The 17,666-nt window shown below is 31.3% G+C and overlaps 4 protein-coding genes across 5 annotated transcripts; 3 read left to right on the plus strand and 1 right to left on the minus strand.

The window, feature by feature from the left end:
* The first annotated feature begins 184 nt into the window (after nt 1-184).
* Fancl (E3 ubiquitin-protein ligase Fancl) lies at nt 185-2,720 on the plus strand. The gene is made up of 4 exons (XM_090108162.1): nt 185-855; nt 1,462-1,620; nt 1,934-2,124; nt 2,572-2,720. Exons 1-4 carry the CDS (start codon nt 363-365, stop codon nt 2,674-2,676), a joined length of 948 nt encoding a protein of 315 aa, XP_089964288.1. The 5' UTR covers nt 185-362; the 3' UTR covers nt 2,677-2,720.
* A 953-nt stretch (nt 2,721-3,673) lies between these two features.
* Nucleotides 3,674-6,506, minus strand: LOC149904034 (COP9 signalosome complex subunit 1-like). The gene is given in 4 exon segments (XM_090108026.1): nt 3,674-4,075; nt 4,077-4,163; nt 4,811-6,157; nt 6,233-6,506. Coding segments are annotated over 4 exon segments (1,476 nt in total). The 5' UTR covers nt 6,245-6,506; the 3' UTR covers nt 3,674-4,045.
* Nucleotides 6,507-7,971: 1,465 nt separating this feature from the next.
* LOC149904035 (gamma-glutamyl hydrolase A-like) lies at nt 7,972-12,258 on the plus strand. Of its 2 annotated transcripts, none has more exons than XM_090108002.1 (7): nt 7,972-8,119; nt 9,284-9,461; nt 9,724-9,774; nt 9,866-10,098; nt 10,520-10,626; nt 11,077-11,174; nt 11,385-12,258. In XM_090108002.1, exons 1-7 carry the CDS (start codon nt 7,978-7,980, stop codon nt 11,719-11,721), a joined length of 1,146 nt encoding a protein of 381 aa, XP_089964128.1. In that variant the 5' UTR covers nt 7,972-7,977; the 3' UTR covers nt 11,722-12,258. The 2 variants fall into 2 exon arrangements, with proteins under 2 accessions (XP_089964128.1, XP_089964127.1); XM_090108001.1 differs by lacking the exon at nt 7,972-8,119 and adding an exon at nt 8,996-9,109 and having other exon boundaries at nt 9,192-9,461.
* A 613-nt stretch (nt 12,259-12,871) lies between these two features.
* On the plus strand, nt 12,872-15,917 carry LOC149904036 (gamma-glutamyl hydrolase-like). Its single transcript, XM_090108243.1, has 6 exons — nt 12,872-13,111; nt 13,380-13,430; nt 13,959-14,191; nt 14,706-14,812; nt 14,981-15,078; nt 15,613-15,917. The coding sequence occupies exons 1-6, from the start codon at nt 12,873-12,875 to the stop codon at nt 15,887-15,889; spliced, it is 1,005 nt and encodes a 334-aa protein (XP_089964369.1). The 5' UTR covers nt 12,872; the 3' UTR covers nt 15,890-15,917.
* The last annotated feature ends 1,749 nt before the right edge of the window (nt 15,918-17,666 follow it).

Consider the following 17,666-nt stretch of genomic DNA (forward strand, 5'->3'; position numbering starts at 1 on the left):
TTCTGACCATAATTTTTCTTTTTGTCATTGCGTACTATGACCCCTGCAGAACTGGCATCCTGTTACAAATGACCCAAAATTTTGTGTCAGTATCTTCCGGCCTAGTAGGTTTATCACAAATTTTTTAAAAAAATGTGCCAAAGGTTCAAAGTTCAAACTGACACTGACACTTGACACACTTGACTTGTCAGTTGAGATTTGAGCGTTTTTGTCAAGTTTTTGTGCAAAAATATAAACTTCAATAGCAGATAATTCTTATAAATAAAATACTTTTTCTAGTGCAATTCTATATTTCACTTTTACACATTTATATATCTAAATTATAATGTGCTATTGAATAAAATTACATACAAATCTGCAACATGGGTAAAGAGCTTAATTGCATCCACCGCTTAATCAAAAGTAATGAGCACAATACTTTGCCCAAATTATTAGAAGATCTATTTGAGGTATTCCCAGATTTACAAGATAATACTTTAGAATCAATATCTTCAACATTGATAGACTTGACGTTTTTGGAAGAAATAAAAAAGTTGACTGAAAACATTAACATCGCATTTGGGAAAACGCTTAGGGATATAAAATGTACTGTGAACGATAGTGATTTCAGAAAACACGAGATTTATTTGAGGTATGACGGTGCTAAGAAGTTACGAATAATTTCAGTGGATCTTCCTAGTAGTATATTCAAGGAGCAAATTTATAACACAATTGAAGATGTAATTACAGCCTTTTTAAAGCATACAAGTAATTTGCAAAACTATTTCAATGAATTAGAAAATATAGATCAACATTGCGTTGTTATGGAGCCCATTAAACCATTATTCAAGGATGATTATAGAAATATACGAATTGGTTTGAGTTTTTCATTCATTTATTATATGGAATCATTCATTTATTAAATTACATATTCAGTGTAAACTCTATATAACGTCACTTAAGGGACCGTGCATTTTTCGACGTTATAGAGAGTGGTCGTTAAATGGAGAGAAAGGGAAAATTGCATGATTGGTCCAGAGACAGGAATATTATTTTGACATTGCCTATGAAACCATGTTATCATCGCTTGATCAAGGTCTTCATATTGAGGTTTCTTCAATTTTTTGGCAGATCGTCCATCTTCTTCGGCATGCAGAATTTTTTCTTTATTTTTGTAGAAAAATACTGAGACTGCATTTCTGAGAATCTTCGGTATGTCAGTAAAAAAGAATGTAAACAACTACATTTTCATTGATTTCGGCAACTTAGTCAGTACTTCCTAGTCCTAGTTCCTAGTTGTAATGTCTTATTGTGGTCGTTAATTAGAGTGAGCGTGATGCTATATGGAGTGTATTATTGTATAGACAACAATATAAACCAACCAAAGTCGAGAAATCTTGACGTTATACGGAGTTTGACGTTAAATGGAGTGTCGTTATATAGAGTTTACACTGTATGTATTGAAAATTGAATTTTATCCAGATGACAAAACTTGGCTACATGTTGAAGTTACTCCAGATGGTTCAGCAACAAATGTACATTTGATTGGCCAGTCTGAAATGTGGCAAGACAAGTTACAAAAAGGTTTATTGACTTGGGACCAAGATAAGAATATTGTTGAAAACATATTTGCAATATTTGGTAAGATCTTATTTTAATTCAGCAATTTTGATGGGACACATTTTATTAGGCAAACATACTCTTGAATGAATAGTATCTATTCTAGCTAGTACAGTTTGATTCAAACTTAATGGCAGGTTGGAAGTTAACTGCTAGTACACATTTGTGCAGACATGTTTCCCACTAATATCTAAAATAGTTTTCTGCACATCAGACCATACAATGTTCCGAGCCGCCAATAAGGTTGAATCATAAAATGTGAATAAAAAATCAGCATAGTATGTAATACTAGTAAATATTTAAAGAATCATCATTTGTACTTTGACTGTTTTAGATATCAACAATCAATCAGGATCACCTAACTCGTTACCAGTAGATCCTGGTAAACAAGGTTCAGAAGATGCAACTGGCCCTATATGTGGAATATGCTTTTGTGCTCAACTACCAGATTACCCAGGACTGCCACAACCTTTATGTCAAAATATGAACTGTGATGTGTACTTTCATAAAAATTGTTTATTCCAGGTAGATTGCCTATTAATATTGTGAAGTAAAGGTACACAATTATTTAAAAATATAAAAATCAGGCTAAATTTGAGGAAAATTTTAAATAAAAAAAAACCTCTTTAAAGGTGTAATATTTCCTTACCCCTACTTTATGTAGTGTTGCCAGATGTTTTAGTAGTTTTATTTTGCAACTAGCTTCCGCCCACGACTTTGTACGTGCATCCGCGTTTTTCCCCATTCCCGCAAGAATTTCGGGAAATCCTTTCTTAGCGGATGCCTACGTCCTAACATCTACCTGCATGCCAAAAGGAAACGTCCATTGGTTTGGGCTGTGCGTTGATAGATCACTATATCAGTCACCTTTGAGTTTTATATATTATATAGATATAATTGGTTCATAGTTTTCTGCTCATAAATGTAGGTAATTAATTAAATTAATAACATAATATATATAAATTGTTTTAGTGGCTTGTTGCATGTGAAGGAGGTCGTCCACCGGCATTCGGCGTGATAAACGGAAGCTGTCCAACTTGCCTGCAACCAATATCATGCAGTGAAAAAGACTGTTAAATATGAAATAATTTTTAAATAAATACCTAAACCAAAACAAGTTATTTATATTTTTAATTTTATAAATTCATGGCTGAATGCTTTACACGCCAGTGAGAGTTTTCTGAATGAAAATAAAAACAAAAACTACGTACATAACATTAAAACAAATGAAATGAAATAGAGTAATATTTTTATTCATTTCCTTGTCTGCCAGCTCGTGTCGGCTGACTAGCTTATTGTCTGTGTTATTGTCGCGTGGATCCACTCTTTATGATATTCGGGACAGAGCAATGCAGGAATACGACGACAGGCATTGTTCTATTTAGTGTTAAATTGCAAGTTGCAACACTATAGTGTACCTATATATTAGTTATTGCACTTTATATTATCGCTTCAGAGACTATCTCTGTTACAAATTTCATCAAAATAGGTTTAGTGTTTTAGGTGTTATAAACAGACCGATAAAGTTACGAACGCATTATCTACAACTATAATCAGCATTTGTTATTTGTCTGAATAGCAAGTAACAGATCTATAGGATAGATTTGATAAGATATCTATAATAATTAATGTAAAGGTGAAGAGTTTGTTTGAATGCGCTAATATCAGAAACGATTGGACCGATCACAAAAACATTTTTTCCGTTGGCTTTGTATATGAACCTTGAGTTCTATAGGCCAATAAATAAAAATAATATGAACCACGTGCGTAGCCGGAGCGAACTACTAGTCTGCGTAAAGTTATTATACATAAAATGTCAATTGACAACAACTGATCAATATTGCTTAGCATTATTAGACATTAGTTAAAATTTTCAGGTACATCATATAAAAATGCTTAAAATAAACAAGCAAAATTATATATTTTTTTGGTATTGCAATGAATAATAAAATATTTGGTAGGTAGTATATGTTATTTTACCATTACTTATTGCTAATTAAAGTACTTTACAGGCTTAAACGTTAGAAAGTTAAGCAATTTCTGTATAAAAATGTAAAAGTGATTAAAACTCAAGTTGCATTTACTTTTTTAATATTATTAAAAATTACGTAGACATATCTTGCGGTTACATAGAATAATTCTGTATAAACAATGTTGCAATTAATGCTTGCACCAGTTTTTAGTGTTTTACTCGGTGATAAAAACATTTTCCTTATAATAAACAGCAGATAGCATGGCCATTACACCCTTTTCACTAAGAACTTCTTAAAGTAGTAACGTAAACAATATTTGGGCATAAAAAGGATATAAGATTATCCCATGAGCAAAGTTTGTGTGTAACAAAGTAAATGCATTATTACTAAAAACAGCTTTTTTACAAAGAAGACAGTTGTCTTGGGTATAATCTTTTCAAATTGCCATGTAAATGTAAAAAGTAATATGTTGACTACATCACAAGAGGTATTTCATCACAAGGCTATGACTGGTTCAAAAGTGCGAGTAGTGAGACTTGTACTGGAGCCTGGTGCTTCACCCCCTTGTGGTCCACTGTCTCGACCAATATTCTGAAATTAAACCATAATTTTCTTACAATATATTATTTTATAAGTCTTTAGACAGAGATCACAGATTTATATATGTCAAAACAATAATTATTAATTTTTTGTGCTTTAAAATGTGATAATATATCTGAAACTAGTTCCTGAATGTAGTTTTAATATTTATCTGTATATCTCAATGTTAGTTTAAAATGTAATGAAATGTAATAGGTTTCTTATTTGACTCTCAATATATGTAATTCTTTTTTATTCTGGATACTTTGTGGTAATTAATCATGTACTATATATTGATGAAATATATATTATTTTCAATTCAATGCTCAATTTGAATGATACTTAAAATAATAACAGGCTTGAGGATCAAAAGAAGCAACAAAAAATAAATGAAAATAGAAATTTAAACATGAGGCAAAGAGAAAACCAACCATTTCCATATAAAATTAGTTTAATAGTTTTCAGTGTCATGAAATTGTTATATTATTTACAAATATGTTATACAATTTTGAGTTAAACTAGATACTGTAATGAATATTGAATTCATATGACTTAAAATTAAATTATATCTATGAGATCTCTCCAACATCCATAACACCTAAATGACCATTTCATTGTTAATTATATTGAAGTGTCTAATTAAGAGAAGTAATATTTACCTTGACATGTATTTGATTTTTTATCATGGCAGCACGTAAAATCAACATAGAAGTTCTTCGTTGGTATTCTTTGCCCATTGCTAAACTCTTTTCAAATGTGGTACTTCTCTGATCTACATCTTTAGCATACAATATTTTATTGTGTGAATCAATGCGAGCTTGTATTTGGCCTTCCAGAATCAACTGCATCAGTTCATCTTCGAGAGCATTAACTGTCCGGTTAAAAGCGGCAGCCATAAGGCGCATGTCCGCTGAGAGATATGGACTAAAGTACTGAATTAATGCCCTGTTCCTTATTTGCATATAAAGAGAATTTAAATGAGGCGCTAAATACATATCTAAGAGCAAATTGTCTCTTATCTCATCTAGTAATCTTAAGCAGGAAGCATATTTAGATTCATAGAACTTAAAAATTATGTCACGTAATTGTGGTTCTAGTTCTAAAAATAATTTAAAAGAACTACTAACTATAACTTGCTTCTGTAATTCAGAACGATCAAAAGTAGCAAGCGCACACAGGCCTCCATAGACTGCAACATTGTTGCTGCTAAGAAGTTCGGGGTAATCACAATGGTCAATACTTGCTGCTAGAAAGTGTTTTGCTGCAGATTTATATTTCTTTGTAGCAAGTTCTGCAAGCCCAGCAGCACATTTTAAGCGAGTTAATATAGCCTGATTGGAATCTTTTCCAGGCGCTTCATTGAAGTCTGGTGTACTCTCTGCTTTGGAAACATAGTTGAGCACATGAGCCCAATTTTGCAAATATACAGACACCTTAACTACATTGAGACACATCATGATTATGTGTTTACCACTTGTACAGTAATCTCTTGCTCTTGAATAGCATTTGAGTGCGCTTGTCAAATCACCACAGTCTAGGTAATGATCTCCAAGATCATCATGTCCTCTTCTGATACTTTCCTTTATAGAATTTGTTTTGTAATTTTTTAAATCTGTATCTAATTTTTCCAACTTGATGGCAGCCTTTTTGGTTTTTGACTCAACCCACATGGTGTCAAGAACTGGGATATCTTGAGAGCCCATTTGTACAGCAACATCGGGGAGTCCAGATGTTGCAATTGCTTCTGCAAGCTTTTTATGAAGTGTTTGATAAAGACTTACATTATAGGTGGTCATTACATATGATATAGCCATTTTAAGGGCTTCTAATCTTAACGACGGACAGTGGTCTGCTACGAACATTAATCTGTACAACTTCGCAAAGCCGGTATACGAGGCAGCATAGGTTTCTAGATCTAATGTAGGGTTCTCGACCACATAGCATTCTGTTTCATTATTTTCATTGTCCTCAAGTGGAACGTCCACTTGCATTGGTTCCGCCGTATTCTAAAATAAAGAAGATATTAATTAATATTAACGTTTGCTCAATCGATTGATTTCATGTCTAATGATTTTACTTACCATTTCAAACATCTTATTTGTAAATTCTTATTATACAAAAGAAAATACGCGAATTCCACTGTCAACGCAGGAAACCAACCTAGAACACAACTTATCGTTTATTGTTCAACATTTGAGCAGATTTTGGTGCTTCGGCTATTGAGTTATTTTAACTATTATCACAACTAAGTCGATTATGGCGTAATGATTTTGCTATTTAAAATTATTATCAAAATACCTTTATCATTACGTTTCTTTTTTGCAGCGGCATTTTTCTTTTTTTTTGACGACGATAGCTTGGTGTTGCCAATTAAAAATTTCAAAGGGTACAGATAAAATATAAACGGAAAGTGAACATTTGGTGAACATTATTAGAATTAGAATGTGATTAGAATATTGGGATAAGTCGGGTAATTATGTTTTTTTGCGTTAACCTATTTAATATAAACTACTTAACTGAACAGCTATGTTTATAATATGCCTAATTTTGTTGACTCAGTCACTATTTTAACTAAATTTCAAATATCTTTTTATTTAATTTCTACTTAGAGCCGCTGTCGTTCGATTTATAATATAAAAAATATTAAATACCTAATATTATGTAATCTCTCTTAATAATATTATGAAGAAGAAATAAAAGTTTATGCCTCTAATATAATAGAATAATAATTATAATTTTAGGAGACACAAAAAAAATAATTGTCTGCAAAGTCGGTTTACTGACGATAGTTGAACGTGACAACGTCCGATTGTGCTTCTTTGTCGCTCGTTCCGCGCTCTCGCTTGCACTTCAAGCCTTGGAACGCCTCAGAGCGAGGTAACGCCGCATGAGTCATGTTTTTTCGTGCGTGTAGCCGGCTTTATCGAATTATAGGACGTTGTCACGTCAAAAAAAAAAGAATTATAGCCTAATTTGATCTGCCTCAGTGAGAAGATTGGCCGCATTTTATTTTAATTTTGTAATGTTTTCTAATCATATTCATCACAATAATAAGAAGATTCTATTACCATGTCAATGCACATTTTATGTACCAACTCATGAGGTAAAAACTGTACGCAAAAATTACAAGGTTAAACTAATACCCTAATACTATTACAACTAACGCATACCTATATATTAATGCATGTTGCTGGTGATGATTTTTTTCAAAGTTATTCACCTTTTATTCACTACTAGCTGTTCCGCGTGGTTTCACCCGCATTGCACCGTTCCTGTTGGTCTTAGCGTGATGATATATATCCTATAGACTTCCTCGATAAATGGGCTATCTAATACCGAAATAATTTTTCAAATCGGACCAGTAGTTCCCGAGATTAGCGCGTTCAAACAAACAAACTCTTCAGCTTTATAATACATATTATTAGTGTTAGTATTTTTTTTTAGTATATTAGTATACATTATTTAAGCAGCTACCTCCACTTTCAAAAGGATAATTTTTGGTCTTAGAATACATATTTATGTATACATTCTAAGACTACGAACAACATTACTTGTAGAATTACTTAATAGATACACCTAGCATAAATGGACTATTAAAAACATTCGTCTAAGATTAGCGCAAACAACACTTACGCAAAACATGATATGAGTAAAGATGATAAACATAATTTTTAGTTATTAAGGTTTTATTAAATTTTACGGACATACATATTTAGCAGGTACCTACTTTGGGTATTTTGGCACGCAACATCCTATAAAGAAGCGCAAACCCGCATGCGCCCTTTGCATTGATTGTTTTATAAAATGTCAGGATGAAATGTAGTAAATGATAAATGAACTTGTTGTATGTTTATATCTGGTATTCTTTGAAATGGTAAATGTAATAATTATGATGAGTAAAATGTGTTATTTATTTATGATAACCGTAGTCAAAGACCTGATTGTTCACAAGAAAATACACAACATGGGTAAGAAGTTAATATTATTGCTACTATATATTATTAAAACCTCACATTTAGAACAAAAGCGATTTAAATATAATGTACATATTTGAAATATTATATCTACCATAATTACCTACGTAAGAACTGATTTTTATATTATATCCTGTAAATATTTTTGTGTAGATGCTTTAATTTTGAAATTATATTATTATTTACATTATTTACTGTCTTATTAAATGTTGCTTGAACTCTGTTTCAAAATTAAAAAAAAATTAATAAGGTGTACAGAGTTAGCTACCTACATGTTATTTAAAATACATATTTATAGATGCGATAACGACTATTAACGGTCTGACGTCAAAACAGAATTTAAACTAGGTAATTAAAATTTAATTCAAGATTCATTAAATTTTCAATTTAATAAAATAAAATCCAACTGTAGACTGTATTAAAATTATAAATGTTGAATAATTATTATTTAAATGAATAATAAAGCTTAGTAGGTAAGGACGGAAATTTGATTATTGATACATATCTATTGGTAAGTATATGAGAATAGATATTAATATAAATTTTAGAGTCAAAATAATGATTAAAGGAGTTTTATTTCATACCTATACTTATAAAAATTCAAATCATCGTAATTTATTTATTCGACGAGCGTCTGAATGGGAGAAGAATCATTGAACTTCATCACTATCAGAGAAAAAATTATCACAAATATTTGTTGTAGACATGTTGTAGATAATATTGTTATGCAAGATTCCGTTGGACTTCCTATAGTCGTTTGGCGCGATAAAATTGGATAAAGAATGACACTAATATAGAAAATCTATTGTTAGTAAATTATGTTTACAAAGCACAGCGTGCGTTAACTTGGCGCTGAACGTGATGTTATTTATATTTAGTAATATAAGCGTACTTTAACCTGATGCATGTCGAAATAAAATCTTGTATCATACATAATATAAAAATTTGTATCGTTAACGATATATCGAGTGTAGTTTTTGTGTGGTTAGTGTTCTACTATTAACAATTAATAATTATCAGTAATTTTTTATGTCTTGTTTATCGCATATTGTGGATATTGTTATAGGTTGGTGGGTGGGTTCCCTAGCGGCTGGATAGAAATGGTAACTTTTAAGAATTTAATATTCTTGATTGCGGTATATTTATCCTATTGTGAAGGTGGCGAGACAGCGAGATCTGAAGAGGCAATAAATAACCGACCGATAATTGGAGTTTTATCACAAGAGCAGTCGAGACATCTTCATTCAAAATTTCCTGATGAAAACTATACAAGTTACATAGGAGCGTCATACGTGAAAGATGTGGAAGCAGCGGGTGCAAGAGTAGTACCAATATTGTAAGTAAAATGTTTCTAAATATTAATACTAAAATTACACAAGCTGCTAACATTTGACGTCGAAGTTGCCTTTTTTTCTCAAATCATAAGGTAACATATTACTTATCCATTCTGGTCCTTATTAAAAAAAAATTACTCAGGTTTATTGGCATTTATACGAGATGACTTGTCTTTTGTACCTATTGTTTTTGGCAAGTCCACAGGGCAAGTCCTTTAATCAACCGCTTGAACTAATAATAATATATAATGCAATTATTTTCAGGATTGGAAAAAAACGCGCCTACTACGAAGATCTCTTAAAGAAAATTAACGGGTAGGTATGTTTGCAATCGAAGTTTTCATATTTATAACTCCATCATGTCAGTTAAATACCTAAGAATAAATTTTTAATTTTCTATTTTCAGAGTCCTTCTGCCCGGTGGTGCAACATATTTCAACCAATCGAATGGTTTTGCTGATGCTGGCGAGCATATTTATGAAATCGCTAAAGATATGAATAACGCTGGTGACTATTTCCCGATATTTGGTACATGTTTGGGCTTTGAACTATTAATAATCCTTGCATCTGGACGGGGAAGCAAAGAGAATAGAGTAAAATGTTACTCTTTCAGAAATTTGCCTCTAAACTTTACAAAGGGTAAGTGAAAGTCGATATAAATATTGTTATTAAAAGTTCACATAAATTAGCATTCTCAGCTCAAATTTTACGATACGACAATCACAGATACACGATTTAACACCCATTAAAAATCACTCGAGTTACAAATTGTTTTTTGATGATATTATTAATTTATTATTTGAAGATCTCAAGTAAAACATATTAGTTATGCTCTTTCTTTCTAATACACACTTCTAACAAGGTGAACATGTAGGTTCTGTTTTGCGTCTGTTGCCTAGTTTTCCTAACATTGTATTTAGAGAATAAAGAGTAAATAATATTGTATATACAACGACACAATCGTATTTTAACTGTAACATTGGCTACTAAATAATAGTCACAAGTTTGATATGTAGGTATTCTTATCTTAATAAAATGAAAGTCTTTCTCTCGTTTTTAGATTTCCGTACCAGTAAAATGTATAAGGATGCTTCTAATGACGTTATTAATATACTTTCAAGTGAAGACGTCACTGTTAATGCTCACCAATATTGTATTGTCGATGAAGTAAGTATGTAATTACCCTTTAGATAGATATAAATTGAATAAATACAGCCAATAGTCTTTTACTCTTTTATATCGATCATAACTGACCAGCAAACCGGTGTTTGTAGTGACCCTACCTTCAAAGCCAGAGGTAGTGGTTTCGATTTCCACCCAGGGCATATGTTTGTGTGATGAACATAGATGTTTGCTCTGTGTCTGGGTGTTAATTAGGTATCTATATAAGTATTTATGTAAAATTATATAGTTAATATGTAGATTTTCATAACACAAGTGATAGCTTAGCATGGGATCAGATTGCGCCGTGTGTGAAAATTGTCCTGAAATGCTTATTTATTCAATAATAACTAATAACTTATCATGCCATAATGAATGCATAGTCTGTAAGTAGATGAGCAGAGTAATAGAATGCGGAAGACAAGTGTATTTAAAACATTGTTTCTGTTTTTTTAGAATTTGATTTCACATAATTTGACGAAGGATTGGCGAATCACATCACACAGTAAGGACGATAATGGGACTTCATTTATTGCGAGTGTTGAGCATATCAGGTAATATAATATGTAAATGTACTTTTATTATCAAAACAATAAATTAATCATAAAGCGTACATCTTTGTCTATCGAATATTTAATTGATACCATATTTTGTTACCCTATACCCATGCCCTATACTTTACGCTGTCTCTCAATGTACCTGTTATATCAATCACGAATTCGATTATGTTCTAGAATGTTTTATCACAATTGATTAAATTACAGGTACCCTTTCTATGGCGTTCAATTTCATCCAGAGAAAAGTGCGTTCGAGTGGAAAGTATCGAAAAGCTATGCGCATACCATGAATGCTGTAAAGGCAAATCGGTATTTCATGGATTTCTTCGTTAATGAATGCAGGAAGAATAACCATAGGTTTTCAAGTGTCAAAGAAGAAAACGAATATTTAATTTATAATTACATGCCTAAGTTTACGGGTGCGCTTGGTAGCGCGTATCAACAATGTTATTTCTTTGAGCCTAGAGGGGTGCAATCTGAACAATTGATAGTTAATAATAATAAAAGTGATATGTATGAGTCGTATAAGACAGATTTATTGTAATGTTTGTACTAATTTTTATAAGATAAGATCTTTCAGCATTGATATTTATTTATTTATCAAATGTTTGAATGTACTAAATCAAATGTTGTGATAAATTCTTATGTTATTGCAGGAAGGCGGCACTTAACGATTTTATAAATATTGTGTAATTAATTACTTAATTACAAAGATAAGATTATTAGTTTAATTGTGTAAACTGTAGAAATTATGCTTAAATGTATATTTTGGCTTGGTTCTGGCGATTTTCTTGTTAGTGATACCTTGTAATACATATATTAATAACTCAGGCCCCGGAATCACAGACACAATAGAAAATCTATTGTGTCGTGGACTGATAGGGCCGTTCGGGGCTCAATGGGTTAAAAGAAAACTAATTTTATTGTACTGATATCCAATGAACATGTTTAAAATAAGATTTTGTTATAAAACCCATCATCTATTGAATATTAAGAGACGTAGCTGTATCTATCTAGTCATTCCCCGATTATCCCAACACGAAATTATTAAAGCCATGTGCAAATGAATAAAAAATAAATAGCAACGCAAAAGAATTTTTATTTTTCCTGATCGTCATTTTTAACACCCACATTTTTTATAAATATTTAAGTACGCACATATTAGATTGAAATTAAATTTGACTTACCTATGTTTCTTGAAATGATTTTCAGTTTGAATTTTATTACCACAATATAAATATTATCTTAACCCATAATATCTTCTCGTTCAATTTTGAGTGATTTTATCAAATATTGCTATCTGTTTCAACATTCCAGCTTTAGTCGAAGACTTCGCCGAACGTTTAGATATTTTTAAAGTTTTCGTTCATATTTCTCTAGATATTTTATCCGAATTCGCGCTCCTATTAGAAAATACCATACCTATCTACCATCTATCGTATGATAAAGTTGAAGAGTCTTTCTCTGTCCCTATGTCCCTATTTATATATGCTTAAATCTTTAAAAGTACGCAACGGATTTTGATACGGTTTTTTTAATAGCTTTTAGACAAAGCGGACGAAGCCGCGGGCGGTAAGCTATAGTTATAGATAAATGCCAATTAAATGATATGGATCATACATGTCTACATCAGATAAGATTAATATAAAAGGTAAAGTTCAGTGGATGAGTATTGATTTGGTAGATACAATGAAAATGAAACGTTTCCTTCTTTTCTTATTTTGTTTAATTTTAAGCTGTGAAAGTGCAGTTATAGTGAAAGAAGTAAGCACTGCGAATCAGGAACTAAATGAACGGCCTATTATAGGAATATTATCACAAGAGCAATCCTTCTATCTTCATGGCAAATTTCCTGAGGAGAATTATACCAGTTATATTGCAGCATCGTATGTGAAAGATGTAGAAAAAGCTGGTGCAAGAGTAGTGCCTATTTTGTAAGTTATCTGTAACAATTGGTATACATAATTATGTTTAGAATCAATTCACAACGAATAAAATAAACATCTGTATTTTAGTGTCGACATGTTAGATTAAAAAAAAAGTTACGTGCCCTAAAGTTAAGTAGGTACCCTACGTAGTTCCCAAGCTCCCATAGCGCTCAGGAGTTGGACAGTGATAACTTCCTTTCAAAAAACTAGGCAATAGATTCATCTATTTATATTTATAAGGTATTGGTTAGGTTAATTTAATGTGATTTTTCAGAATAGGTAAAGATAGAAACTACTACAAGGAACTCATGAAAAAACTTAATGGGTAAGTTTTCACTTATAATCATTATCTATACTAATATTATAAAGCTGAAGAGTTTGTTTGTTTGTTTGTTTGAACCCGCTAATCTCGGGAACTACTGGTCCGATTTGAAAAATTATTTCGGTGTTAGATAGCCCATTTATCGAGGAAGGTTATAGGCTATATATTATCATCACGCTACGACTAACAGGGGTGGAGCCACGGGGGTGAAACCGCGCGGAGCAGCTAGTAATTAATAAATTATTTTCTTTTATCACAGAAGAGAGAGAGAAAAAGTGAAGAATGAAATACTTTAACTAAACCTTGATATTATAATACATACCTACCTAATCCCGTTAAGCTTAAAAGGTTTGATTAACATTATAAATAAAAATTATTATGCAATACGTAGATGGCAGTATATAGCAACGATCGAAATTTTTCATTTTTGGATAATCAGATAGAAAATTTGGTACATCATTGTGTTTAAAAATTAAAAATCAAAGCTGACTTTTTATTTATCTACTTATAAAACATTTTTATTTAATTCAGCGTATTATTTCCCGGCGGCGCAACGTTTTTCAACCAATCAAATGGCTATGCTGATGCTGCTCAGCATATTTACGAAATAGCGCAAGAATTCAATGATGCGGGCGATTATTTCCCTATTTTTGCGACGTGCTTAGGTTTCCAACTTATGATCATTCTGGCATCTGGAAGAGGAACAGTGGAAAACAGGTCGTCATGTCGTTCATTCACTAACCTTCCACTTGTCTTTGCTTCAGGTAGTTTTCGTACCTACTATTTTTTATAAATAATCATTTAGTTAAAGTTTTACCCTCCATTTTTTATTACAGAATGTTTTGAACTTCTAAATACAAAAACTAAGTTTTAAATATTTTTATTAGAAATCTAGTAAGACTAAATGTAAAAAAATACTGGACCTATATACTAGTAATATTAGAATCCGCCCTACCACTGAAATAAAAAATTGAAATCGTCAGTTAATGTCTACACAAGCATATTATAACATACTTTCAGACAAGAAGGTAATTTGTTAAAAATATAATATACGGTCGAATTGAGAACTTCCTTCTTTTTTTGAGGTCGGTTGAAAATAAAACAAAACTTTTTTAAGGTTTATTAAAATTAGTTCCAAATTTTGCTGTAAAAATACAGTGGTAGCGCAGAGTTTAATAAAACAACGAACATAGAATAAATAGGTAGAAGTGGGAATCATGTTGTCTCTAATTCGGGAGGGAATAATTATTTTAAACAACTATTTTTTTTCAATTTCAGACTTTCGTAGCAGCAAAATGTTTAAGGATGCTCCAGAAGATATGATTCACATTTTAGCAAATGAAAATGTTACTGTAAATTATCACCAATATTGCATACTCGACTCCGTACGTACTTTTATACTATACTGCAAATATTAATAACACATTTTTGAGTAACAAAATGACCACATCTAAGTACTTATAAAATACGTTGATCTATGTATATGGATGCGTATGTTAATTGAAGGTTTTCCAAATAATCTATAATGATCTTCTTATGATAACAATTTTCAGAATTTAAAAGCCTACAACTTAATAAATGATTGGCGTCCGACATCTTATAGTTACGATGATAACCATATTAAATTTATTGCAACATACGAGCATAGACGGTAAGATTATGATATTTACTTTTTGTCAATTTTCTTATTTTTATTCTAAGCCTTGGCAATGCTTTTTGAATTTTTTTTGTGCCGTTTTTTTTTAATACATATTGACCGTTTTATGAATGTATTTATTCATACTTTGTTTAGTTAAGTATTTTAAAATAAAACTTTATATAAAATTATAGAGTTAGCTTTTATTTTGGCAAGTTTGATCGTTTAGTTGTTTTAGATTACAGTCCTAAGTAAATCTATTAGTTGTTTACGTATATATTAGATAACTAGGTCAGAAACCAGAGTAAAATATTTGAATTTGATAATATTTATATATGTATCGATTTTAATAATTAAAGTTTTAACAGTAATTATAAATATAAGTCTTAAGAGCATGAGATGACACTACTAGCTCCAATAACTCTCAATAAAAATAAAATTGACAATATAATCGGTTCAGTGTTTATATACGTCTATTTTCATTTGCATTAAAAGTTTATTCGTTCGTTTATGTTTTACTTTTTCCTAAATTAATTTTAAATTTTCTAGGTATCCCTTCTACGCAGTGCAATTTCATCCAGAAAAGAGTTCGTTCGAGTGGAAATTGTCAAAGCATTACGCACATTCGATAAACGCTGTAAAATCCAATAGGGTGTTCATGGATTTCTTCGTGTCCGAGTGTAGGAAAAACACTCACGCATTTGAAGATGCAAGCGAGGAGAATAAATATCTTATATATAACTATCCAGCGGTATTTACTGGAGTCCTTGGCAGTGCTCACCATGAATGCTACTTCTTTGAGCCGAGAGGAAAAGTTTCCAAGTGATATGTTGATTGTGTCAAGCCTATGAATAAACGTGACTTAACATTTGATTGCTATTGGTTTAAATATTTATTCTTTCACCAACATTACATTATTTTTTATATACGGTAGGTATGTAAAAAATATAGTAGGTAGGTATGTGTCTGCGTCTTGCGAAGTCACAGATCATGATATGATTCAGTTTGCAGTTATTGAGTGATATGACCATCCCTTCAGTTTAATTACTCGCAGTTGGCCCCTGATTTTTCTATACCAGGCAACGCTAAGATGAAACACTCTTATCGAGAAAGAAATCTTTTTGTATACAGTGTGTCCCTGGATAAAGTGCAATCCCGAAAGGGGATGAAACTGGACCATGAATCATTGACTAGAAAAATATAAATAAAATTATAAAAAAATATTGTAGGATATATCTATTGGTATTTTAAGATTTTCATGTTTCATTAAGGACTCTATGTACAAAAGTATTGATTTCTTCCAAAATAATGGGTCTATTTCTTTAAAATAAAAAAAAAACAGTATGCCTAATACCTGGCAATGACCATGAAATAATAAATAGTCCGCAAAAAAGTAACTATCTTGGGTAAAAAAATATATTTTATGAAAAAAATGATTTGAAATTGAAAATCTTAAAATACCAATATATCCTACAATATTTTTTTATATTTTTTTTTATATTTTTCTAGTCAATGTTTCATGATCTAGTTTCATCCCCTTTCGGGATTGCACTTTATCCAGGGACACACTGTATATTATAAGTACTGCTAGGTCATACAAATGTTAACCTGGTTCTTTGTAAAATCCAAACTGTTGATGAACTCTACAAGTTAATTTTATCTCAATATACAGAGTTGGAACTACATAGTAAAGTTCGCGTCCGCGTTAAAATGTAGCGCGTCCGCATTTTAAAATGTAGCAGCCCTTCTGGCTAACATTGAGAAACACCACACAAAAGAAAAAAAATAGTGAAGTTTCATATAAATCTCTATAAAATAACTCAACCCGGCTATTTAGTTAAATCTTCACATAATGTTTCGTTATTTATAGAGAGATAGCGCTACTGAAAGAAACACGATATAACTAGAGATTACTAAATAGATACTACGTAAGTAACCATAATATCCTCAAAAATAGAGAGTAATAAAGAAGAAAAACATCATAAGACTCAATCTCAACAAAACATTTCAAAGAAAGTATGTTAGGTTAGTTTACTCCTAATTCCATTTTACTAATTTACTCCTAGTATCCAACAGGTTTCAACACTTATGCTTAGTAAAATGATACACTAGCTTTCCACCCACAGCTTCGCCCGCGCAGTCAAAGAAAAACCCGCATAGTTCACGTTCCCGTGGGATTTCCGGGATAAAACCTATCCTATTTCCCATGATAAAAAGTAGCCTATGTCCTTTCTCGGGTATCAAAATATCTCTATACCAAATTTCATGCAAATTGGTTCAGTAGTTAAGGCGTGATTGAGTAACAGACAGACAGACAGAGTTACTTTCGCATTTATAATATTAGTATGGATGTTATCGAATAGCATAAATATTGACTTCTACATTTATTCATAGAAGCGTTTATAATTGCCAATTACCTTTTATACACGTAATTTATACGCATGTTGATAAAGCTTCAAATGAATCGATATCTTAGTACGTATTTGGAAACATAATTATATTGACATATCAATGAACTCTACAATCGTGACTAAAAAAATTACGTTATATTAAGTTAAAAAATATTTTATTATTGTCCTAGTTTAGTCCTATTACGAAATTAA

Source organism: Colias eurytheme, chromosome 12 (genome assembly GCF_061535395.1).
Source record: "Colias eurytheme isolate Ceu_HAF_F1 chromosome 12, ilColEury1 Martin Lab GWU primary, whole genome shotgun sequence".
In the NCBI taxonomy this organism is placed as follows: domain Eukaryota; kingdom Metazoa; phylum Arthropoda; class Insecta; order Lepidoptera; family Pieridae; genus Colias; species Colias eurytheme.

Bases quoted from the DNA above. Each gene is read 5' to 3' on its own strand.
- LOC149904036 (XM_090108243.1), top strand. From the start codon at position 12,873: ATGAAACGTTTCCTTCTTTTCTTATTTTGTTTAATTTTAAGCTGTGAA. The intron at 13,431-13,958 runs GTAAGTTTTCAC...TATTTAATTCAG, and splicing joins CTCATGAAAAAACTTAATGG to CGTATTATTTCCCGGCGGCG. The intron at 14,813-14,980 runs GTACGTACTTTT...AACAATTTTCAG, and splicing joins AATATTGCATACTCGACTCC to AATTTAAAAGCCTACAACTT.
- Fancl (XM_090108162.1), top strand. From the start codon at position 363: ATGGGTAAAGAGCTTAATTGCATCCACCGCTTAATCAAAAGTAATGAG. The intron at 856-1,461 runs GTTTGAGTTTTT...AATTTTATCCAG, and splicing joins TTATAGAAATATACGAATTG to ATGACAAAACTTGGCTACAT. The intron at 2,125-2,571 runs GTAGATTGCCTA...AAATTGTTTTAG, and splicing joins ATAAAAATTGTTTATTCCAG to TGGCTTGTTGCATGTGAAGG.
- LOC149904035 (XM_090108001.1), top strand. From the start codon at position 9,027: ATGCATGTCGAAATAAAATCTTGTATCATACATAATATAAAAATTTGT. The intron at 9,775-9,865 runs GTAGGTATGTTT...TTCTATTTTCAG, and splicing joins CTCTTAAAGAAAATTAACGG to AGTCCTTCTGCCCGGTGGTG. The intron at 11,175-11,384 runs GTAATATAATAT...ATTAAATTACAG, and splicing joins GCGAGTGTTGAGCATATCAG to GTACCCTTTCTATGGCGTTC.